The 26,790-nt window shown below is 35.0% G+C and overlaps 1 protein-coding gene across 7 annotated transcripts in view; it reads right to left on the reverse strand.

Annotated features, from left to right (window-relative positions):
* Nucleotides 1-23,531, reverse strand: part of LOC145293837 (uncharacterized) — a 66,959-nt gene extending 43,428 nt beyond the window's left edge. For 2 of the 7 annotated variants that reach the window (XM_080140499.1, XM_080140501.1), the window contains exon 1: nucleotides 22,916-23,531. Coding sequence is in view for 3 of the 7 variants with exons in the window: in XM_080140496.1 (XP_079996622.1) it covers nucleotides 11,802-11,826 (25 nt within the window). In the remaining 4 variants the exon portion in view is untranslated. Of the gene's footprint in view, nucleotides 1-11,801; nucleotides 13,621-22,915 lie in introns of those variants that run through there. The other 5 variants (XM_080140502.1, XM_080140500.1, XM_080140496.1 and 2 more) reach the window with 5 other exon arrangements.
* Nucleotides 23,532-26,790: the final 3,259 nt, after the last annotated feature.

Raw genomic sequence — 26,790 nt, forward strand, 5'->3', positions numbered from 1 at the left:
TAGCTTTTTTTACAATTTTTGTTTAATCAATGCAGTAAAAGTTGAGATATTTTGCTAGTTGTGATTCATAATTAAAATTATAATTCCTGTATTTATTTTCTTTCAATATATTTCATATAAATATATCAATTTTAATTGAATTTGTTATAAAAAATAGTGAAATTTCAAAGTCAGTGTTGTGAAAAATGCTATGAAAATGAAGGATTTTTCAGCATTTTTCTACACGATTTTTAAAATTAAATGCTCAATTTTCTGTTCAAGATGGGAATCTAATTTTTGGTATATGTTCTTATCACATCAAATCCCAACTATCAGCACCAGTGCCATGTTGATTTTCTGAAAAAAGTTGCAAATCGACCTGTCCTATTCCTACATGTGTATAGGATTACACATAATCCTAACACACCGGCAGAAATTATGTTTGTATGGAAGGTGAGATCGTTTTTGACAAACTCTTACCAAAACAGACAAGACCACAAGTAACCACTTGCATGCCCAGTAACGTTTCATGCCAGGAGAGAATTTTCTTTAAAAGTGACGAAAATAATACCTCATTCTAGGATGAGAGTAGAATCAGTAAAAGACTCGATGATATAGTAAATATCATGCAAGGACTAAAACATACCTATAAACGTCATCAAAACCAATTAAGAAGCTGTCACACAGATGACACCAGCGATACACCACCGTTGAAGGAAGAACCGATTGACACTATTTCCGAGACATTTGATCTCGAACCTCCTGAAACAACACCTGAACAACAATGTTCAGTTCGAAAAGAAAGGTCACTAATCACCTAATAATCGATCCTAAATAAGTACTAACAGCTTTTACGAACAAAAAGCTTGGCCAGGGAGGGTTGGGAGCGCACCCCTACTGCCTGGAATAATGAACTATTCTATGATGTCACTTTGATCCATGACATCACTTCCAGGTAACAAGGACCGGTTTACTCAGTAAGAGATGGACACATGGAGAGTATTGCCGTGTCACTACTAGTCCAACAGTGAGCCAAGATATAGCTCAATTACCTCTTTCATGTATTTTCCTTAATACATATTTAATTAACTGCTATTGTATCTTCCTCGTCAATTATTCAAATGCTAACGCCACAACAATGACAATACACACACAAAAAAATTATATATATATATATATATATATATATATATATATATATATATATATATATATATATATATATATATATTGTATTGATATTCATATTAAAACCCCTCTTTTTCTATTTATTTAAAAAGAAAATACAATTTTGCTATTTATAGATCATGGAATTGCATTTATCTGCAAAATATCCAGTCAGTTTGCATATGTTTTTTAAACATTTATTTTAATTAATTCCCTATTAGTTGTTTTCGGTTTCCTTATGTGATGATCATTAACTTTTACGTGTAATTATATTCATGCAGATATTCTACATGATTTATACTTGCGTAATATTTGCATAAAAAGGTTATAGTAAACACAAACCTCTTTCTATATATATTTATATATGCGTATATATATTGGTTTAAAAAAATTTTCCTACCAAACTTCTTTATCAGATTTTTGTCTACAGTCATGAAATTTGATATATAGGGTATTCGAACCCATGCAAAACATAATATTTAGGTTTTAGCTGGGCAAAATCGGTGCAATAGAATTTGCTAGGTGAAGATCAGACGACAGCATTATGAATATGCATGCATAACGTAATAGCTATTAGTTCATGTTTTAATTTCTAGCCTAGCAGCAAACATGTCTTCATGGCTCAGGCATTAACGTTAAAGGAAAAAGTAAACTGTAAATTAAACATTTTGCTTTCGATTCTCGGTGGTGGCACACGAGTCATTTTTTTAAACTTTTAAAATCGTTACTATATATTGGGTCCAATATTACCTATATATCTATAAAAGTGAAAGTGTCTGTCTGTGTACATTTCCCTACACAATAACTTTGTCAATTTTCAGTCTACAGATTCGAAATTTGATATACAGGGTATTCAGATTCGAGAAAATCTTTCTAGTCGGTTTTCAGCCAGAAATTTGGCTGTTAAAGGATCAAAGTTCAACGATTTGACCTTTGAGAACTCTACCAAATTCCTCCAAGTTTGGGTCTAAACACTTGAAATTTTAGATATAGGTTCCTTAGACATGGATCTAACTTAATAACTTCATTTGAGCTCAAAACAATAAATGCTAAGGGGTCATAGTTTTAAAAAATTTGACCGCTTCGATCTCTACCAAATTACTCAGAAAATTTCTGGTCTAAACATTTGAAATTTTACATAAAGGGTATTCAGAGATAGGGCAAGCTTTTTAATCGGTTTGGGTCAAAAATTTGAGTCACCAATATATAAATGTATGTATGTATGTATGTTTGCATGTCTGCCTAAAACTTTCGACAGAGGTGACGGACTTTTACAAGATCAGTATCGTTTTGAAGTTCGACCTTTCAGACGACAAATATCGAAAAATTGGCTAAAAACATCAATATCTTCACCTTTAACTGGGCACTTTTCTACATGGCGAGGGGATCGCTTTTTTCGCCGATATTTTCGAAAGTCATCCTCTCCTTTCGATTGTCTAACCTTAATTAAAATCTATGTCACTTCCGGTTTGGCGGTGGTCGTAACAGCAAAGACGCCCGGGTTTTTGTCCTCCGTTCTTTTCCTCCTTTGCGGTACGGGTTCGAGCCTGCCTTCCTACTACCACTTTTTAATTTGTTTTTGTTTTTTTGTTGTTGTTTTTTTTTTGCTCAAAATACACCTCCAAACACATCCGCAACGCCGGGTATCCATGCTGGTATGATAATAAATACGAAATATGCATTAATCAAAATATCATATTTACGCATAGTTTACAAATAGACAATGCCAGGCAGCCTCATAATATGTGTGTGAGTATTAATAGGTGTGTCAGAAATTTCCTGAAAAATATTGAATAATTCCACCCCGTCTTTCCAAGCTTATAACTCCTCGAAAAATCTAATTCAATTTTTTTTTCAATTAAAGAAGCAAGGACCAAGGTTTCATTAAAAAAAAAACAAAAAAACAACGTGTTTTTTTTTTAAAAAAGGTTTTAAACTTCGGACTTTACAGGTAAATTTCTAGAAAACACTACTTTTTTTGTTTTAAATTTGAATATATCATTTATTGATCTTTTATCTTCAATTTGTGATATATAAAACTTTGGTGAGTAAATTAATTATTTACTTTTTAATAGATATTTGAAAGTGGGGGGGGGGGCGAATTTCACATTGACCCAGAAAATACCGTAAGAATTGAATCGATAGAAAAATTTTGATAGATTTTTAAAGTTTAAAAATTGAAAAATACTGAGCACGTAAAATTCAATTAATTTCATTACTGTTTTTTAAAAAATAAAAACTTACTTTTAAAACAACTTTAATAGTTTATTTTGAAGTATAATCCATAAAGAAAATAAACAACCCACTTTTAAAAGAGAAATTACGAGTTTTTTATATTTTATTCGCAGTTTCGTGTTAGGGGTGTCAAAAATTCCTACAAAAATTCTTATACACCTAGTGTGTTAACACTTACAGATATTTTAAGTAGGGTAGCCCTAGAGTAAATGCGGTATTTTGGCAACTGCACTGATTTTAGCTAAAATTAGGATTGACAAATAGAATAAACGGTACTCATGCCTCCTTTGCATCAGACGTAACTCAGTGTTCGCTTGGCTTTCTCCGGAGCATGACGTGGACAACCGGATAATGCCGAGCATTGCTGATGAAATCATAACAACGCTACATAAAGAAAATAGTAAAATTTTACATGTATGCACATCAACAGAAAAAAAAAGCAAAAACCTGTGGTAATTTTTAATTTTCATTGACTGTGTGAAGAAAAGTTTGTGTGTGTGTGTGTGTGTGTGGTGTGGTGTGTGTGTGTCTAATAATTTTTAAGCATTTTTTTTTTTTTCCAGATAAATAAATGTTGGCAAAAGTTTGTTTTTTTGTCCAATAAATAATTTTAAGAAAATGGGTAAATACCATGCAAACGGTAAATTTGCCCCAAGTCTGACTATCAGATTCGTTGTCAGCGATCTCAATTACTTATAAAAAAACAAATTAGAGTGGTCGGTGTTCTGTAGTAGCGTATCTGGATATTTACCCTGTAATTGTGCAGACCAACTAACCCGTGTGCCTCACAAATGGTATGAAGCTGTGAAGACAGGCGTGGAGTTCGCTGCTCGATCTTGCGCAGTTGGCGCGATTAGCTCATGCCAAATACAAAGAATTCATGTGCAGAGTGGACATCCAGGTATCAAAAGAACTTTGTATTTTGCGAGGCATGTGGACCCAGCAGTGACAAGGGCGGATGTCAGGCAGATCATCAAGCACTGTGAGGCATGCCAGTCTATCGATCCTGCACCTGAGCAATGGCAGAAGGGGCGATTGGAAGTTGAGCATGTGCGGCAACGATTAGCGATGGATATTACCCATTACAGTGGTAAGCCCTTTCTAACCCTTATCGACTGTGGACCCACTCGTTTTGCGGTGTGGCGGCAAATGACCAGGCAGGATTCAGCGAATGTTGTCCGCCAACTGTCATCTATCTTTTCTGAGCGAGGTGCGCCGGAAGAGATATTGACGGACAACGATGCTGCTTTTTGTAGCCACCAAGTTCGGCAGTTGTTGAATGAGTGGGGTGTCCGACTACGACTGCGATGTGCTCATGTGCCATCAGGGAATGGCATTGCTGAGAGGAGCCATCGCAGCATCAAGAGAATTGCTGCCAGAAAGCAATGCACCATTACGGAGGCCACGTATTGGTATAACATCACACCAAAGGATGGGAAGACACTAACAACAGCACCGGCCAATGCCATACACAAATACCGTGTTAGGATAAAGGGCATTGACACTGTCCAACCAATCGACGAGGAGAGTCATAACAAATACAAGGTAGGGGATCCAGTTTGGGTTAGACCCCCTGGAAACCGGTGCACCACCAAGTTCAAGCGAGGACGAATATCTGGAGTGGTCAGCCAGCAGTCGGTCCTTGTTGATGGAACCCCACGCCATGTGCGCGATCTTCGCCCAGCTAGTGAAGTACATCCCACAACTACAGAGAGCGATGAATCATCAGATGATGAGCTGCTGATAAATGAGGTCACCGAGCAAGAGAGTGGTAGTTGTAGTTCGTCTGATCAGGCAGGATCAGAACCAGAATCAGAACCACACCCAGAACCAGAACCAGAACCTGAATCCGAGAGTGTAAATACCACCCTTCGCAGAAGCCAACGAACTAAGAGGCCACCCCCGGAGTGCACTCTATGTGATCATCAGATCAGGGGGGAGTGTAGTACTTACCAACACAACAAACGCCCTCGTGTTTGTGCCTTGTATAGGCATGCGCGACAACAAAAACTTGGGTTTTTATAAGCGGAAGCCTCGAGGTTGTCAAGAATCTACAGGCGCATGCGCAAGAGAAGGGATTGAGATAGTGGTATTGGACGTTACAGTGACGCGTGCGTTAGCAGGTGATTAAGAGGCATTTTTTTTTTTTGTGTGTCAAGTCGCGCACCTCGGTGAAGATCATATAAATCGTGCACCTCGGTGAAGGTGAAGGTCATATACTACACTTTGATCGCCATGTCAGACAGCAGCTACACCTGAGCTGTTGATGTCGTGTGCCGGGAAAAGTCGAACCGAACGCTGAGTTACGTCTGGTTCAAAATGATGCATAAGTATCGAATAAACAAAGGATAACGCCATCCATTTTTTCCATACTTTTGTCTTGTGCCTAATTTGTTAACAATTTAAATTATGAAATATATATTTTTTTTTGCAAATAAATAATTCAAAGTGTAGTATCTGTTTTGTCCTTGTTCAGAAGACGAGAAGCTTTTCTTGACTGAGATAGTTTTAATTTTTATCCCATCCGGAATGTTCCTTTCTGGAGAGTTGGATCTCCCACATAAAAAAATACATTTTAAAAAAATTAAAAACGCAAAAAAAAAAAAAAAACCCCAAAAAACCTTGTGTCTGATTTTATCCTAGTGGAGTAGCAAGTAAATAAGAATTTAAATATAAGTCCTACTACGAAACATTATAATGAGAAAGGGAGATCGTTTAAATATGATTGCCCAGCCGAAACGCACGCGCATGTGATGTAGTCTCCATCCTAAAATCCTGTTCGCATATGTTTTTTTTTTTTTTTTAAGATTTTCAGATTATAAAAATATACATCAGTGTAAATATATTAAAGTGGGTGACAACTAAAAGGGAAAACAAAATGTCTGTTGTAGGGGTGCAGAAGTTTAAGTAAAATTAAATCTCTTTGCCCCAAACAAAATAATAAAAAAAAAAAGAATGAAACAAATAGACACTTTCTTCTCGTTTAAAATGCACCGCATTTATTTTTTTAACAAAAACAACAAGGTGAATAAGCAAAGGTCTGATCGGTGAATGTTTTTTCGGAGTCATTATGATTAGAATGTTAGATGAAAGTCCTTCGTGGAATCAAGGAGTTTAGAAGGTTAAAGTCCTGGGTGAAAATAATGAGATTATTTTAAAGTTTGTGCTTTATCTGGCAAAGTTCGCCTTACTTAAAAGTCCCACGAGGAAAGTAATTCGTTATTATGAATTAGAAAATGTGCGGAATGGATGCGTATGTGCATCAGTGATTTTTGAGTGTCCGCGTGGCGTGTGTAATCATGATGTTGACGGCTTCAGCAGCGTGCAGATGATGAGAGGCATGTTCTCGTGTGTCGTCGAAGCGAGTAGAAAGGAAGAAGACTGAAAGACCTTTAGAATACTGTTTGATGCCTTTTTATACATTTTGGACCGGCTCCAAAAACAAGATTGCTACTGCTGATATTTTTGTCTTTGGAAAGACAATATTCTGAATTTTCTCATTGGTCGCTTGTGTCACATGATACTTTCGCTAACTACGTCCGCCAGAAATATGTTCATTTTACTTTTGTTGGTGTGAGAAAAGTGTGTGGGCGTATTTGAAATTGAGCCGTTGCTCGAAGAACTTATTTTTGTGTAAAATGCGCGGGAAATTGAAATGAATAAAGGTTCGTTTATTTGCGCACGAGTGTGTATGTGTGTGTATGTGCGCGCGCGCGTGCGCGCGCGCACTGTAGAGAGGCATGTGTTCGCATACTTCTTTGTAGGATTACCGATGCGATGAACCCTTATTTCCCCATTATGGAGAATTATACTGCTTTCTACAACAGATGTACATCCAGCCTTGGATTTGAACATGATTGTATTAAGTTTACTGATTCCTGTATAATCAAAATGTGGTACAAGGCCAAAAAGTTGGAAAAAAAAGAAAGAGAAAAAAGACAAACTTTTCCCAATTACATCCCAATCAGGTACAAAAATAGCTACCATTTGTCAAAAGTGTGGTGACTTCAGGTGATCGGCAATAAACTAACCACCACTCGCAAAGGAGGAGTTAATGCTTGGGAGAATACACCTCCTAAGTAATATCGGTACTCTTGCATAATTTGACCCGGATCCTCGTGATTTCCCGTCAAGCCCGGATCGGGCGAGACCGGCAATCATCGGTGACAACCGAGCGGTGTAAACAGACGCAGGCTAAGGAAAAAAAGCAAAACAAAATGGAAAAAAAAAACCCTTAAAATTTTCAAATAATAAACAAGAAACCTACTTTTAAAAAAACAAATATGTTTATTTAATTTATTGTATCTTTTTTTTATAACTATCAACAAGAAGTCTTTGTTTTTTTAAATTTATCTGCAAAAAAAGGTTGATTACCGGTATAATTGTTAGGTGTAAGTACTATTTTTTGTTTCATTTCTTTTTTTTTTTTTTTGCATAATATTTATCAGCAACAAGTTTTTTTGTTGTTGTTTTTAATTCATCTGCAAAAAAAAAAAAAAAAGGTTGTTCACCCGTTAGGTGTAAGTACAATTTTTTGTTTAATTATTAGTATTATTGTTTTTTATCAAAAATATTGAATTTTATTTTAGTCGGAAACGACTGTTGTACCCGGCAAAATATATATATTTTTGTTATTATTGGGTTTCGGCGTTTCGATTTGGCACGGTGACCAAAAAACCCTCCTAGGATTCTCCCAACGTTATGTTTTCTTCGGTTGAATAAGGATTCGTCAATTTCTACAGTGTGCCCCTGGGACTCCTATCTGCCGCGGATTAGTAATACTCTTGACAAATTTCCCTCAGAAAGTTCTTCCAATCCGTGTACGTGGCATTCTCTCTTAATATTTTGGTATTATTATACAAACACCGTGACAGCGTTAGGGTTAGGGTTAGGATTAGGGTTAGGGTTAGGTTTAGGGTTAGGGTTAGGGGTAGGGTTAATTCGCTGTCACGGTGTTTGTATAGTTTTACCAATATTTTTTAGTGTCGCCATTTCGAAGACCCATAAATAGATTATTTTCACTGTTGGAATTGGAACGTGCAAAAAACGATCCTGTGCGCAATGACACCCACTGTCTACACTGACCACTGGTTGGTACAATGGTACACTGGCAGTGGAGAAGACATCCTTTACGCAATTTCTTTCTTTTTTTTTTTTTTTTTTTTTTTTAGTAAACATCTGTTGCATCTCATTCTTTGAGAAACCAATTTCGGTACTGGTCGCGATTTGAGTTCCCTGTCGAACACCATAAAAAAACACTGACTTCTCCCTACGCATGAGCAAAGGACATGTTTTAGTTACCATAGTTACTAAACGATCATGAATTTTTATCGACTTTTTATAAGTTTTACTGTTTATGAATATTGAAATAAAAGAAATTACTACACATTTATTAATAATATCTCACTTTTATCGCCTTTGTTTTTAATCACTTTTATCGACTTTTTTTACTGTTTATGTGTCACTTTTATCGACTTTTTCTTTTCTTTTTAAATAGCATTTTCTTTTTAAATGACGACGTTTTTACTGTTTATGAATATTAAAAGAAAAATAATTACTAAACATTTATTGATAAAAAAATGGGTGCTAGTGCACTTATTGATCCGTGCTGAAATAACGTTATTATTTAAAAAGCCATTCTTAATATGGGGAGGGTGTTTTGTACCTATTCTCTACTTTAACCTTACAATTGAATAAAACCATTAAACGTTAATTAAACTTAGAAATACGATTTAAAATAATAGCGCGGATCATAAGTGCACTAGCACCCATTTTTTTATTAATAAATGTTTAGTAATTATTTTTGTTTTAGGTACTTGTGCATTTAACGAACCAGACGTAACTCAGCATTTGCTCGGCTTTGTCCGACGCATGACGTCAACAGCCGGATATAACCGAGCGTTGCCGATTAAGCAGACGAGAATTTCGCTATCAATTGGAAGAGTGTCACAACTCAAGAAACGCTTATTTGAAGAGTTAAAAAAAAAATTGTTTTAAAAAGATAACTGACGAAATAATAATGAATATTACAAACCTTGCGGACCAGCTCCAGACCCCAGAGGCTGCAGTGGCTGCACTAAACTTTTGCCAGCAATGGAAATTGTTGGCAGAAGAGAAAAGGTGTTTATTTACATTTTGGCCAGGGTTGTGTACTTGCAAAGAGAACAAGCCTTTCCGACGGTTACGGTTGGAGGTGTAGAAGTGTAACATGTCGTCGATGATGGCCCTCCATTAGGATTGGGACCTTCTCAAAATCCCGACTAACCATCGCGTGTATCATAAAAATAATATACTTATGGGCGTTCTACAAAAAATCTCCATCGCGAATGTGGGTTACGTTCTCGCCACACAATCGTGGATTGGAAAATTTCCTGCGTGATATATGCAGGCAGGGACTATTTTCTTAGGAATCCCCGGCAGATTGGAGGCCCAGGCCATAACGGTAGAAATCGACGAGTCCGTTTTTAACCGCCGGCAGACTTGTGACACCGGTCTGGGTCTTCGGTGGATACGACCCCGCCGAAAAGGAGGGTTTCTTGGTCATTGTACCAAATAGGAAGGCCGAAACCCACCTTCCACTAATAAATAAAAAGGGGTTTGTATTACTGTACAGTAAAAAGTTGTCAAAAAACAAATTATATAACAAATATTATCAAAGGCAAGATAAGTTACTTTTCTATCAAACTTTTCTACAAATCCTTGTTTCTGGCGAAAAAAATGTACAAATAATCCTTGTTCCTGCCCCCCCCTTTTTTACGTTAAAAATTGAAAAATAAAAAAAAAACAGTTCAGACAAAAAAAAAAAGTTAACAAAAAAAAAAACTTGTCTTATATGTATTTATTTTGAAAACAGAAAACAATTCCAAGCAATAATTAAAAAAAAAAAAAACATAAATGAACGGTAGGTTTTTGCTTTTTATTTATTTATTTTTTTTGTTTCTACATTTTACAATTTCATTGTACAGTTATTTTGTTGTAGCGTTGTTTTTATTTTATCGCCAACGCTCGGTTTTATCCGGCTGTTGACGTCATGCGCCGGACAAAGCCGAGCAAATGCTGAGTTACGTCTGGTTCGTTAAATGCACAAGTACCTTCTTAAAACAAGTACCTTCGTTAAATGCACAAGTACCTTCTCATAAACAGTAAAAACGCCGTCATTTAAAAAGAAAATGATATTTAAAAAAAAAAAAAAAGAAAAAGTCGATAAAAGTGATAAAAAACAAAGGCGATAAAAGTGAGATATTATTAATGTGTAGTAATTTCTTTTATTTCAATATTCATAAATAGTAAAAAAAAAGTCGATAAAAACTCATGATCGTTTAGTTACTATGGCAACTAAAACATGTCCTTTTGCTCATGAGGGAGAAGTCAGTGTTTTTTTATGGTGTTCGGCAGGGAACTCAAATCGCGACCAGTACCCCAATGGTATTCTTTTCCCGACAAAAGGAAATTGTCTGCATCAGCGTTTCCATGTGTTTTTCAAGCATGCACAGATTTATTCCCATGGCTGTCATTATTTGCAGTAGTTACTTTCTTCCAATTCGATTGTCGTCTGCTTACAGTTACAAACTAAAGTCGGATTAGAGTTTCAACATTTGAACAACGCTCGGCGCACGCCGATGATTGCCGGTCTCGCCCGATCCGAACTTGACGGGAAATCACGAGGATCCGGGTCAAATTATGCAAGAGTACCGTAATATCTGAACCAACCTCATATCGACAAAGAGCCTGGTACTTTAAAGTCAACCCATGGTTTGTCGTAGTGGTTGCGAAGCGCACCTCGATTTATATAGATTTAATTGTTTGCAGCAAAACGTAGCATACAATATTGAGTATAAAAATAGCCGAGATCCACAAGGATTTAATTAGCAGCAAAGCAATCCCTAGGTTGTCAAAATGATACCAACGCAATATCTACACGTTTCCCACGTAAGCAAGATGTGACACAAGGCCGTTTAACATAGGTAATGTGGGCTCCCGGCTCCACTCCGGGGAGAGCAGTTAACAAACAGTCAACTCTTCAATGGGTGCGCATAATGCAATTGCCAATTAATCCCTTTCTGAAGGAGAGATGCATGCAAAACCTGGAAAGGTGCATTATTTCATGCAAATATCTGATTCGGAGAAGATGAATGAATACAACAGCAAAAACAACGACAATTGTAACAAGAGTTTTCTCGTTATAATAATTAATAACAGAACATTCTCAATGGCATGGATAATTTTATTTATTTATTTATCTATCTATCTAGAGAGATAGCATTTAAAAAGAAGCAGTCACTGAAACACAGACTTAATCCGTTGTTGTAGCGAAATAGCATATTTCCACTTTGTTCTGTAAATATACGGTTGATTTTAACATTCTTATCAGATCGCTGAAAGCAACAACATTAACAACAGTTTACAAAACTTTTACGAACCGAATTGGGTAACGTCAGTATCCATTATCTTCGACAGATTCCAAGTCGATATTCGCTTTGTGTCTGTCTCCTTTCTCAGCAATTGGCAACTATTCTTTATCGTTTTACTCCTTCCTTTTGGGTTTATTAATATTTAAAATACTTGTAACTTCAATCAGAATTGTTTATTCTTGGCAACAAGGCTGTACTGTATAGGTTTTTTTTTTTGTCCTTACCCTCAGTTCTTTGGTATACGGAAACTGTTCATTAAAATGTGTCCGATTAGGTTTGTTTTTAACTTCATAACTTTTTTTTTTTTTTTAATCTTCCACCTTTTCCGCGTCCTTTTATTTTTACAACGGTTTTTTTTTAACGCTCTCATTTTTCACGTGATATTTTTTCTCGTTTCTTTTAGCGTGAAATTTCATTTTTGAATATTTCCTTGACTTATGCAGAAAGTTTAACATTCACGATCAACTATTATTCCTACGAGTAAACATTGTCATTAACTCTTGTTTAATTTATGTAGAAAAAAAAAGACTTTAATTGAAACATACTTAATTCATTTGCCGTTCGGGGTAAAGTCCAGAATAGTTAATAATTGAGAACTCCTAAACAATAAATAAATAAATAAAATAAAAACAACAAATAATTTATGGCAAACATAGTAGAATTCTCTACCGATGCGTATACTTTTACTGTATGGAAATTGTTTGTAAGATTCAGATTTTGTATTTCATAATTTTATTTGGTATTTTTTTTTTTTTTTAGAATTTTCAAGTTAAATTCAATTTCAATATCTTCTGTTTATTAAATAATTATATGAAAATACAAAATGGTTAAAAAAAAAAAAAACAAGAAAAAAAACGCCCCCTCCCGATTTTATTTAGATTGGATTTCTAAATAAAAACATTATTATAATATTTTAGCACGGTCGATATGCTTATATTTCAATCTTTGTCTGATCTACACAGGAAAAACATGCAGTCGATAATATCGGTTAGTGTAGTTTTATGAGGGGTTCTGTTTGGAGGAAAGCTTGCCACTCGAACTTATGGTTAGTTGTAGACTAAGTTATTTTTTTACTATCTTAGTCCAAGTTAAGCCATCATGTCGGCCATCATTTTGGTTTTCATATGTTATTCTGAAAAAAAAAAAAAAACTCTTACAGTTTTTACACATTAACGGTATACAAGTTGGTAGATAATTTAATTCTATTGCATTGGCTATAAATTATTTTTGTGTTTTTTTTTCTTTCTTTTTTACGAGTTCGTTACTGTTAACTATTTTGAACTGTTACTTTGGTTTCTCTTCTTTATCTTGCATAATTCATAAACGTTTGCCTCATTTATGTACAAGTTATAATCTATTCCTTCAATAATTTTGGTGACTTCCGTCTGGAATTCTTCGCTTGCACTATTGAATCCATAAGACAAACGAGTGTAGAAAAATTGTCAGTAATTGTAGGTAAAAGGAATTGCGTTCTCTTTGTCAATTTTAATTATGCTTGCAACATCTACCTTTGTAAAATATTTAGCATTTTACATCTGGAGAGTTTAAATTGTTCACTCTTTATCCCTTTTACTGCGTGTAAACATAAACATAGTTATAATTATGACATAATCACGTCAATACACTGATGCCTGTTAGATCACAAAAGTTATGCGACATTGAACATGGCTAGTTACCAAATCGATGACTGGTTCAAAATACCAAATTGTATGTGGGAGGATAGCAGTGGACGCAAAGTTCTTGTTATGCATAAGGACAACCTCTTGGTTATATGATCTAAAACACAGGTATAAGTCCTAGTACTGAGAAATATTGTGAGAAAGAGAGTTTGAATTTGATTGGATTTCCACCTTGTCTCGCCCTGTCTCGTACCTCTCTGCACGCTATTGATAGTGACATTTGTTTGGAAAAACTAATTTCATTATCTCCCCTGACTATACATGCTTCTGTGGACTGCTTGTGAATTTGATATTCTCTAGAAACTTTCTTCTTCAGAAAAATCTAGCTCACTCTTACTAGGTGAATATCACACCAGGTACTAGGTAGTTTGCTGTTTGGTTTCTCTACTATGATAAGAGAGGTATCCCCTTAATGGGTTTATTTATTTCCAAATTTATCATTTCTTACGTGCCATTGTTTATCAAAGCCGAAAAGGCCACTCGAAGATAACGGTTAAAGAGTTTGTCAGTTCTTTGTGAACAACACATATGAGACGATTTGAAACAATAAGTTAAATGGTTAGAATTTGATTATTTAAATGAATGGTTTGACAAGAATTTGTTAACATTAGACTTTAAAATGGCCATGTTGTATTCATCTAGGAAACATCTTCGTATGTAGTATTCTACAGATCGGAAGTTCTTGGAAAGAAACTTTGTTCATGGTAGGAAGAACGAAAAATTCTTTACAATGATTTACACTAAATGAGTTCTTGCTGTGAATATTTAAAAGAAGAGTACAACGATGAGAGCTTTATTGGAGTTTCTGTTTTAGCTTTTTTATTTAAGGGAAATGCTGTTTTGCTATGGGGAAGTAGTGAGTTAATCGTCATATTCTTTTAGTAAAACTTGAATATTTGAACCAGAATTATTTGCACAGAATTTATATTGTCTGTTATGAATGTTGCATATGTTTAGTGTTTTCTTCAGAGTTCTTAAATGAATAAGAACACCAAAGAAAACACTAAATTGATCCTCATTCAATCCCAGGTAACGTCGAGTCTCACTGCTAGAATACACTAGAATAGAAATCTCATAATGAAAACTAATCAGACGAATTCATATTTGACTCCATAATCACACGAGATCCCTGTAGAATTTATTCAACAGAAAGAAGTGTCAGACGGATAAACTGCAACATAAAACATAAACAACATTAAAATCAATTTCAAAATAGATTCTAGTTCGTAATGTATGGATTTTGTGTTACATGCATGCAACTTAATCAACATTTTCTTTAGTCCCAGTCTTGAAGAGAAATTTATATATACAGGGTGTATGAAATAAAGTACTGACTAGTCGTCTTCAAGTACAATGTAAATAAGTTCTTGTTGAGCTGCCGCCTAAATAATCCATTTCTACCTCATTTCCGCCACTATCAATACAATGTTGTCTTAGTGACCCCATACATTAACCTTTATCCTCGAGTGGCTTTCGGACCTTGATAAGTGGTGACTCCCATGTAAAAAAAAATATTACTACAAGAAATCAATATAAAAACGTGTATAATATTAAGTTTTATTTAGAAATTATGAAAATTCCCTATGTACTACAAACTTACAATAACAGCGGACTCAGAAACAAGTTTTCTCATTCCATGAGCGATGTTTCTGATAAAGGGGAGAGTATTGCTTTTTTAACTGTCAATATGTTCTATGCATTAGCCCTTATCCTCATGCGTTTTTGCTTTGCTAAGTATTAACTTATTAGTAAAAAAAAAAAGTTCCTTGAGAAATTAGTTGATACACGGGACCCAAGATTTGAGAAGCTGGTGACAAATGTTAACACCGATATTGAATATCGATATCGAATATTATTCATTTCTTGTAAGAATTATATTTCAGTAATAAATTACAAACAATAAATAGGGGTTTGCTTTCCACGCACTCAGTATAATATTTAAAACATATTTGAACTAGAATCTATTTTGAAATTGATTTTAATGTTGTTTATCTTTTATGTTGCAGTTTATCAGTCTGACACTGTTCTTTCTGTTGAATAAATTCTACAGGGATCTCGTGTGATTATGGAGTCAAATATGAATTCGTCTGATTAGTTTTCATTATGAGATTTCTATTCTAGTGTATTCTAGCAGTGAGACTCGACGTTACCCGGGATTGAATGAGGATCAATGAATGTGTCACCCTCTCATATTTTATTGCAATCGAAATCAGTGAAATCGACCATTTTTTAATCAAATCTGTTGGGGATCCACCATGGTGCACCGAGCGGAAGCTTCACATGCCTCCCCACAATGACTTAGTTCACAATACATTGTAGTTTACATTGCACTGTAGAGAACCTACTGTTGATTTTATAAAATTATTTTTATATAATTTCTTGAATTAAAGTTTAAAATGTAAAAGTCGAGTTTCATGGTTCAATTGTGCTCTAAACAGAAACATCCATTTCGAACACGACCCTGTCATATCAAAGGACCCACTATTGGTTTTATATGCTGGGCCTTTCAGCTTGTGTGGTAATAAAACTTCTCAAATGCACTTGCGATGTTAGGCTGTATAAAACGTTAACATTAATCAAAATCGCCTGTTCCTTCTTCAGATTTTTTCAATTATCTATACTTATCAAAGACATTCTGATACAAAACCTATCTAAGAACACTGCCAGGTACATTTCAAGTACTTGGCAATGTTCTTAGGTACATTTGTGTGATATTTAAAAAAAATCGGGCCAGCCATTTAGGAGTCCATAGGGAACAAACTCACACACGCATACACACACAAAGTTACTTTTATATAATAGTAGATAGGTTATATCCTTACTTTCCTCCTCCCACTGAACGAACTTATTATTCAATCTCTCTATCATTAGACCCAGAGACTATTTAATTGCCTATGCTCCACACTGTTGTAGTTGTAGTATTTATTTGTAATTCAAATTTCTGAACCCAAAGAAAGAAACAAAAACTAGTTGAGAATGAAGTTCAGAACAAGCTAATACGAAGATCTTGCAGGATACAAAAATTTCATGAGGAATATAAGGATTTTGTTACTAAATAGGATACTATTAACTAAAAAAGTTCATCAAAAAATTTAGATTTCTGAAAATATACGAATTTGATTACTAAATATGACACTTAACTCCTTCTCATTATAAAACTTGAGGTAGAAAATATTATAAACTAGCTAGATCTGTGTCTCAATGTTGCCTAATGGTATTCACCCATGAGTTGTCTGATATTTCGTTTTTATTTTTATTTATTTATTTTTTTGTTTCCTGAAAAGTTTAGTTATTTTGTTTTGTCTAAAATTTGCATACTTGTGCTTGTTTTGCAAATACTTTCATCGAATGTTGCAAATACTTTCATTGAATGTTGCAAATACTTTCATTGAATGTTGCAAATACTTTCATCGAATGTTGCAAATACTTTCATCGAATGTGCTCCATTGAATACTCTGCATTTGTATCCCATCAACATAAATATCCCCAAACAACCTGATTAGCATTTACTGTAAAGATTCTAAGATGCTGAAAACATTTCTAATCAAATAACTTCTTTTCTTGGACTGCTTGCCTTTGGAATTCCCTTCCTGTGCCCTTTTTCCCCTGATTGTACTAGCATGCAGAAACTATAAATTTATGTAATCATTGCAACCCATTATAGCTCAGTGGCAATGTTTGAGATGAATAAGTTTTTGTTGGTGTTGGATTTGAAGACGGCCATGTTGTAGTTAGCAATGAAGCAGTCCTGCAGTTTATGTGGCACAGATGGAAGGTTTTTGGAAAGAAATTCTGTTCATAGAAGTTCCCTTTGGTTTTATGTCCACAATAAAAGAAAGAAAAGTTCTTTGTAGTTGTAGTATCTAGACGAGTTCTTGATGTGAAAGTTTTATTGGAAGAAAACAGATCTGAGCTCAGTCGAGCATCTACCAAGTTCCCAGTTTGTATATTTTTACTTTGTGACGAAGTTCGATCATTTGTTTTTATCTTGTTTGCATGTCAGAAATGTATGCCTTATTATAGTCAAATTCTGTTTCGCCCCAAATATATGCCAGTTTGTTTTTTATTCAGTCTTTTAATAAATTGAAAATGAATATAAAGAAAATCTCTTTACCTTTTAATGCTATACATGGACGAAGAATGTAACTCACCTGATTTGGTATTGCTTTCCTGTACAGAATATGTTTAAGTTCATTTTTCCATTTTGTCTAAGTAGTTGCCAAATTTTCTTGTCATCATATTTTGTTTAACATCCATTTTGCATGTTGACATGTGTTAGAGAACTTTTAGAAATTGACTTACAACTAATCCATCTGAAGGGCATGTCTTTTTCTCTTAAGTCGAGCTTTTTCACTTTTTCCATGTTTGCTGTGAACTGATCCTACTACCTCAACTGTCTGGTATTTACTAACCTAAGGAATATCATCCTTTTTTTTTTCAACATGGTCATAACCTGTTCTGCACACATCTCTCTATACAATTCAGATTTAATATTCCTTTCAGATCAATAGATCAAAGCTTGTCTCAAAGACTCATATTACACACCCATCATATTCTTCTCACATCATTTCTCTCCATACAATTCTCACACTGCACATACATACCAGATAAACTTTCCATTGATCGACAGTAGTAGTGTTCTGCTAATTAGTAATAGCAGAAGCTCCTTGAATTTACCCCATTCATGCCTAACTCTTGCAATCACACAAGTGTTATATTTCATTTATATATTTTATAGACAAACTTTTACGAAATGTATACACTCTGATGACCGTGGTTTTTGTAATCAACAGTTTGTTAAATCAACAAAGTTTTATTCATTTTACAGAATGATAATCTGATAAGCGAGAAAGTTCGGGTCAGTATGGGAGGGTATATGGTGGCTGATCGGTTCTCTGTCTCATTGTCTTTGCTTTGACTTGTTTTTTATATTTTACATCGCCCTACATTCCTTAATCAGAATTTAATTGTTTTTTTCTTTTGACTTTCGATTTGAAATACTTTTAACAATTTCAATACGAAGTTAAATATTTCTCTCATTGTTTTCTGATCTCAATTCTTCGATTCGAATGTAGGGTTAACGTCATCACTAGCAATCCAATTTACAACAGGTTCTGCCCAGCTCCAATATTTTCCAGCATTGTCCGTCACCAATGCAACACAAGCACCTAATCCTCCCTGTACTTCAATGCTATCATCAAGGTAATAAAACTTCGGAACAACCTTTATAGTTTCACCATTCAAATATACTTTCTCCAGATTTGAGCTTTCTTATAAGAAATTTTAAGGCTTTGAAATGAGTATATGTTATGTTTTGTTTTGACGTGATATAGTGTGAGAAATTTCCACATTCAACCGCTATCTTTCTTTTAGGCCACCTACACGGTTTGGTAGCCGGTCTGTGATTGGTTTAAATTTGAATGTGTCAAGTGATTTGACTTGGCACCTTTTTTGTATTCATGCATTTGTTTTTCAGTCTGAGAAAGAACACGGAATGATACAGACTCAAACCAGCGGTTCCCTCACTAGGGAGCCAAGATAATTCCTTCATGGACACCAAACAGTCGGTGAACGAAGGATATTTCTCTACAAGTAGAAACAACTTATTTTGCTGAACCTATTCAGATCCAGGATGACATTCAAGAAACTCTTTGTCATGTTATTATCCAAACATTGGATCTTATCTTATTTCATCTTTAGTCCCAAGGGGCTCACATTATGCCTATTTAAAGCGCCATCATTCCAGTCGTGTTCTCCATGATCTTCATGAATCCTTTCAAAGGAACAATGAATTAACATTCCAACAATAGGAATTCATACTAAAGACTCCATGCGCATGGTAGTAAATCGGGCTACTGTTTTGCAAAAGGACTTACCAGAACCAAAGAATTTTCATTGCTGTTATTTATGAATAAATTTTGAGTTTAAAGGTATGGCTTTTGTTTGTGGAATTCATTTGCTACTACAGGGAGGAAATTGAGTGTGTAGGAAAGAAATTTCTTACAATAGGTACAGAAAAAAAGGCTTTCTTGCTCTATTATATATGCTGATTATATAAATAACTAGCGGGGGTACCCGGCGTTGCCCGAGTGTTTGTTTCCGGGACGGGGGGGGGGAGTTTTAAAAAATGTTATGGTAGGTAAGTAGGAAGGATCAAACCCGGAGTCATGAGTAAAAGTAGGAAAATAAAGTGTGAAAAAAAAACCAAAAAACATCTGCAACGTTAACAGTTCGGCCACCAAGAAAAGTCCATTCCAGTTGTTTAGGAAAAAAAAAAAAAAAAAAACGACTACGGTAGGTCGGCGCGAACGTGAAAATATAATGTGAATTGTCCAGCACGCTAACCACTACGCCACAGAGCACTGCAGCTTAGTTTAGTGATTTTAAATAACTTCACATGAAAGAACTACGAAGCCAAACCGGTGTTCTCTTCTCAACTGTTCCTTGTGAACGATCCCCAAACGGTGTTAAGTGGTGGCAGGGGGAGGAGGAATTTATTAGAGAGAAAATATTTTACAACTTCCATTGATCTTAACCGATTTTGGCCGTGACTTCTCAGCAGAAAAAGTATAGAAATCTAAGATTATCGAGGAATTTGAGAAATAATAAGCCTATAACACACCTCAGATATTGTTCTGCCGTTTGTGCATATTATATTTGCATGAAATATCTTGATTTTTAATCCTATTAATGTCAAAATCACACGGGAAAAAATGAGTTCATTTTATTTCTATAGAGATAAGGCTTAAGAAGGAAAAACCAATACTTTTTTTTTTTTTTTAACTATTTGTACTGTAATGTAAGGGATTGGTTGATATTCACCAATGCCTCGTATCACAGCCGTGGCATGAGCATAGATAAATATCTCCCAACCCTTAACAAAAAAAATAAATAAATAAAAGATGTCAGTAATTAGCAATATGAAGATCGGTTTCAACATTTAATATAGAAATTTATTAAAGGAAACCTTTTTTTTTTATGTGTGCACTATCGTCACATGAGAGAAGAAATTGTAAAATTTGTTTTGGATTCCGGAGTTAAATGAAAGAGTATTTCTAGACCGAGGACGTAATGTTCCTTAGAAAAAATATAAGGTTAAAAGGAAATAAATTTCTTCTTAGAATAAATCAGATTTAATGAAGGGTAAATCCTTTCCATGCAAATATGTCCGAGTCGATTGTCAGGTAGTTATCCTACTCGGTTCGAAAAAGTAAATTTGAGCAGCGAAAACATATTTTTGAGCAGTGAAGACATTTTTCCTTTTAGATAGGTTGTACATGTTTGCACCATATTGCTGGAACGACAGGAAAAAGAGGCAGTTGGCTTTTGCGCTGTGTCTTTTATATAACATGGGTGGCTTCAACGGGACTGTCAGAAAAGATTTGAAAAATGTTTTTTTCTTTGAGTGCTGATTGGACAGAAAGTCGATACCCTCTGTAACGTGGTATGCTTTGTTTTATGTCTGCATGAAAAGACAAAATTTTACTTTTTATCTCCACAGAATTTGCGAGGGTGTATACGGCAAATGTGTGCATAGCTGAAATGTTATTTATTTATTTTAATGTCTCTGGTGTACCGCACCAAGTACCCTCTACTAGATAGAATGTCGATAAGGAGGTAAAAGAATATGTTACTGTGTAAAGTTGATGAATCATTGTGGACGCTTTATGTGTCAACCCGATTTGGTAGAAGTCATTGCACTCGGTGACTGAGGCTCACTAAAACTGACTGTAGTTGTAAGATACACTGGTTTCTGTGTGTGGTTGGTAACATCACCATGAGTTTCATCATCAAAAATCACTCTCTTCAAGCAATTGACACTAACTGAATTGCATTTGCCGTTGATTTCGATCACAAAAAATTTTGGCTATCTCCTCAGTACCTTGTAAGGGTCGGAGTAAGGTGTCTGAAGACAAGCAGGAACTCTGCTGTTCCGGACAAATACTTGAGTCCATGTGTTAATGTCCTGGGGAATATGAGTGATAACATTTTGTGTTCTTGGTTTAACATTTAGAGATTCTGACATGTATTCTGTCATGCGAGAGGTGTAACTCGTTGGGTCTGGCATGTGCTGAGAGGTGGCCGGTGCAATTATCTGTGTGAGCAAGGTCAGTGAGGTTCCATAAACCATTTATATAGAAGTCAAGCCAATGTCTGTTATAACAATGGATCTAATACCAAAGAGCACAAAAGGAAGGCATTGGGGCTGTAGTTTCCTTTTATGTTGCTCGACTGACCATTTTCTACAACAGGCAAAGATGAGCAAGTGCATGCAAAGTTTAGGCCAATATACAGCTGAGACATTTCAGACCAAAGCGTGATATGAAAATGTCTATGGTCAAAGAGAAAAGAAAGGAGAGAAAATGGGAGTAGAGAAGGAAGAGAGTAATAAAAATGCATTATATCCATTTCTTGATTCATTTAAGGTTATAAAGAAAGTTGTTTCTACACACGAAAGCAAAGTTAGACACAAGGTCAGTTTTTAATGTGGGAAAATCCAGTTCCCCAAAAGAAGGGAACAAAAAAATGGATTGTAATAAAAATAAAAATGGCCTCAGTCTAAAATGATTTTTCCTTCATTGATCAAAGACAGAATAGACTAAGTGCAGCATCAGAACAAATGCTACAATTTGTTCCTAACCAAAAGCTGCTGTGTTTCAAACTGAAAAGAGAAAAGAGGTGAAAAGAAAAGCAAAAGAAATTAAACAAAAATGTATTAAAAAGGGAGAGATTACTGTACATTGCTACAAAGAAAGAGCAATGATTTTCTTTGATTGCTAACTTTTATTGCAAAAATGAATTCATCCTCGGGGTGGGGGGAGAATATACCAGGTTGGAATGAGATTTATTGAAAACAAAGCTGTTTCATTATTTTTTCTCCTGTTTTAAAAATATCTTACTTGCTTTCAGCTCTCCTCTTTGATCACAGAATCATATATGGCTCCAATATTTCTTGATAACTCTGAGGATATCACCTCTTTTTCAAGTCTCTCTCTCTCTCTCTCTCTCTCTCTCTCTCTCTCTCTCTCTCTCTCTCTCTCTCTCTCTCTCTGGGATACATGCATAAAATATATCTGTTATAAATACATATAATTAGGCATTGGACTATTAAATCGTGGAGAGTTGAGGTGGGTCTGTTGGTCTTTCACCATCTTATTTTGAACTGCATTATTGACCCATGCATACTAAAAATACACCAGCCAGTAAGTTCAATTATCCATAGCATTCTATATATACGTTATACTCTACAATACCACATTTATTGCATGGGCTGCTCAAATTACAATATCAATTAAAATTTATTATATTGCATAATTATTTATCATTTTATTTATTTCCAATTTTATTGATGCATGTGGCTGGGGAAAGCTTGAAAAATCTTCAAATAAAAGAAAAATTAATTTAAAACAAAATAAATGATCAAGAAAGAAATTATATATTTACTTGAAAATGGATGACGTCACAAAATGAGCTTTATTATTTTTTTTTTCGCAAAATTTGCTAAAAGCTACCATTCATCCTTTATGAGGCCTCCAGAGTTTCAGAAATGTCTTATGTCGGTTTGTTTGAAAGCAGCAGTAGCAGCAGCAGTATATGTTTTTTTTTTCTCAAAGCAGCATATATATATCTTGCTGGTTATTTATTCTAAATATACACATACACGTTAAATCCGATAGTAATGTGGTCTCCATTGGTTTTCAACTTGGTCATAAACCAACTTGGCTAGCCTCATCTCTGAGGGGAATAGAGTTAGTCATTGGTTGTATACTCTTCTTTTCATAATGCGTTAAGATCTGTATCCTGGGCTTGCAATAAGTTCAAACGTTGTTCCTTCTAAGGCGAATAGAATTAATCACCTTTTGTATCTTTTTCCTTACACACTACTTAATGGTCTGTATATTGGCAGATTATTGTATCCTTTTTCTTTCAAAGTATATTAAGATCTGTATCCTATCTTTCTCACTTGTTCTTGCCCACTAAGCTTTCCACGAGGGTCAGATTTTGTTATAACCTACTTGCTTGTTAGTGTGCACATTCCATAATTATTATTTAGAAAGAAATATATTTTTATTTGAAAATGGATGACATCATAATGGATGAATGATATTTCTGAAAAGCAATATGATGTCATAAATGATGAATGGTTGCCTTCAAAAGCTGTGGACATGTATGTTTGTTTGAAAGCAGCAGCTAACCGCTTCATCAACCAATGTCAAAATTAAGAACATATATACAGGGTGGAACAATAAAATTGTTGCCATAGAAAAGACGACATAATTCCATTTCTGTTTGATGAAACCCAGTTTTCTTTTTTTGTTACAGACCATAAGAACATATATACAGGGTGGAACAATAAAATTGTTGCCATAGAAAAGACGACATAATTCCATTTCTGTTTGATGAAACCCAGTTTTCTTTTTTTGTTACAGACCATCTACTAGTTGGCCAGTTGTGTACAAATCCCAAGAGCGATAGGAGCCTTCTATCATGTCTGTAAGTGACACAATCTATAACTCATGCTCTCTACCTATCCAAGGCATGACATTGGGACCATTGCCAGCATCCTCACGATTCATCGTTGGATTGCCACGAATAACAGGGGCATGCCCAGGGTGATGAAAAGAAAGCTTCCAGCCACGTTTATGGTCTTTGGTGTTTTCAAGTGAGGGCCGCATCATGCCACCTCACATCTTCAAATTCAGCTTTAAAAGTTAACACCAAAGTGTATCTGGATGTGCTGAAGAGTGTGGTGATTCCCTTAGTGCAATCAGGTGGCCGCTGGCAAACTTTAGTGTGGCAGCAGGACTCGGCGCTAGCCCACAAGTCCAAAGAGGCCCAGACTTGGCTTCAGAAAGCGTGCAACGACTTTGTACCCTTTATCAGTGGCTCCCCTTCTCCCCCGGCCTAAACCCATTGGACTACTTTGTTTGGTCATACCTCGAGAATATCACCAACATGACCTCCCACAACACCAAACATCCTCAATCTGCCGAGTATTTGCTGAGCTCTCGTCGGTGCTTGTGGAAAAAGCATGTTCCCAGTTCCGGACCCGTATTGAGTGGTAATTGAGGCTTAAGGCACCTACAGTGAATAGATGTGAGCTTTACTACATAATCAAGTTACCTGAATTGATTTTTTTAATTAAAGTTTTAAAATAAAGATTTGTTTATTCAAAAAAAACAAAAAAAAATCGCACATTGTTGTTCTTTCTAACCTCATGTTTTAAATTTCATTTTCTCCGTGCTTCTAAAAAGTGAATTACTTCTTGTTGCTATATATATATATATATATATATATATATATATATATATATATATATATATATATATACTAGACTACCCGTAACCCGTTGGGTCAGTATATGGAATAGTGAATATACAGAATTAATTGAATGCACATGCATGCGAAAACAAACATGGCGACCAGTGAAAAGAATATGCAATTTCGCACGCGCAAAAAATTGAATGCACACATGCACAAAAACAAACATGGTGACCAGTGAAAACAATACGGAATACATTGGATAATGAAGGTCTTAACGTCATTGCCCTTAGATTAAATGAAGAAATCCTTTATATAACAGGGGTGTAATCTGTTGAAAAAAATTGAAAAGAAAAAAACAAAGAAGGGAGTGTGCATTGTACAGGTCCACCCTTGTTTTGTGTGTGTATGTGTGTGTGTATGTGTGTGTGTATGTGTGTGTGTGTTAACAGCCTTTAAAATATCAAGAAATAATAATTAACTAATTAAGTAATATTTAACAGCGAGATCTTTTCAAAACAAATCTTTTAAAAAAATTTAAAGTTCCCCCCCTCCACATACACACACGTTTTGAAGTGTTTCTTGGCATTTTTAAAATGTTTGGATCTTATGACCCCACCCCACCCCCCATCACCAAACTTGAAAAAAATGCTAAGGATTACATGTCTCGGTATATCGCAAGAAGTTGCAATTTCATTTTATGTTACATTTATATGGGAAAATGCTCCCGTATGCGAAAATGTTAAATTAATTATTTAAAAAAAAAATTCCTTTTATATTATTTTTAAAGGCCGTTAAAACATATTAGCCAGAAAAGTAAATTTTGATTTCTTTTTAGGAGGTAAACTATGCTGGATTAGGTTGTAAAAAAAAAAAAACAAATATTTTTTTAAATATGTAAATTGATCAAGTATATTTATTTTACCTTAGAAAAACATATTTGCTTTGTTTTTTTTCGTTTGAAAACAATTCCAACTTGCAATGAAAAATACAAATAAAATAATCATAAATAAATAATTTTGGACACGAAAAATGTATATTTTTTTTAATCAAATTCTAAGTTTAATCAATCACGCACAACTTGGGTAAAGAAAATATTTTTTTAAAAATATGTAGGTGCATCTGAACAATCTGCACTCCCTTACAATTTTGTCCCTTTCATCTTCTTTTCCACTATTTCTGAGGTTTATTGGACACTAAGCTACCAGATTATAAAAAAAATGAAAAAAATCAATATTTAAACATTTGGAAAGGAGTTCAATTTTACATACAATGTTCTAGTAAATCGATCCCCATTTTCAGAACCGATTTACAGCCCCGATTTGATGTTGGCTCCTTCAACCCCCCCCCCCCGCCGTTAGCAGCAATTAACAATAGTTGGGAATGCACATTATGCACTACAGTGCTAACCATTTCCTGATGATCACAGATTGTGGCCTGTTGTGGTTTTCAGTGTGGAGGCATTTGGTACGGCAGATTCAGTAAGTGTAATTCGTCAACTAGAAGTGGTCTTTTGTGAGCATGATCCATCAGAGAAGCTACTTAGGAATAATGATACAGTCTTTTACAGCAAAGAATTCAGGAAGTTCATAGATGAATAGGGCATGAACATGAGATTTTGTTGTACATATGCCCTGTTTGGGAATGGCATAGCAGAATGATTCCATTATACTGTGAAATGAATTGTGGTCAGGATGCGCTGTTTCATACCAGAGGCTGTCTACTTCTACATGACCTTGAAAGACAATAACTCCTATTTTACTGCACCAGCCAATGTCATTTACTCTTATAAAGTCCAGGTGAAAAGGGTTGATGTGCCACCATCAGCAGATCCTGAACACAGTCCTAACCAGGTTGGAGTAAAGGCACCGGAGAGTCGCTTTACCATGAAAATTGGCCAGGATCAGGTAACAGAGATACTTAGTCTACAGTAAATCCTGGTGGATGGAATGCCCTGACATGTGAAGGACCTGCGTCCCCACTACAAGTGTTCTCTTGTCAGAAGAAGATTCTGACAGCATAGCATCTTCAAAGATTGGTTAGTGAATTTACTACAT

The sequence above is a fragment of the Euprymna scolopes genome, chromosome 15 (assembly GCF_053919585.1).
Source record: "Euprymna scolopes isolate OS-2025 chromosome 15, ASM5391958v1, whole genome shotgun sequence".
NCBI lineage: Eukaryota > Metazoa > Mollusca > Cephalopoda > Sepiida > Sepiolidae > Euprymna > Euprymna scolopes.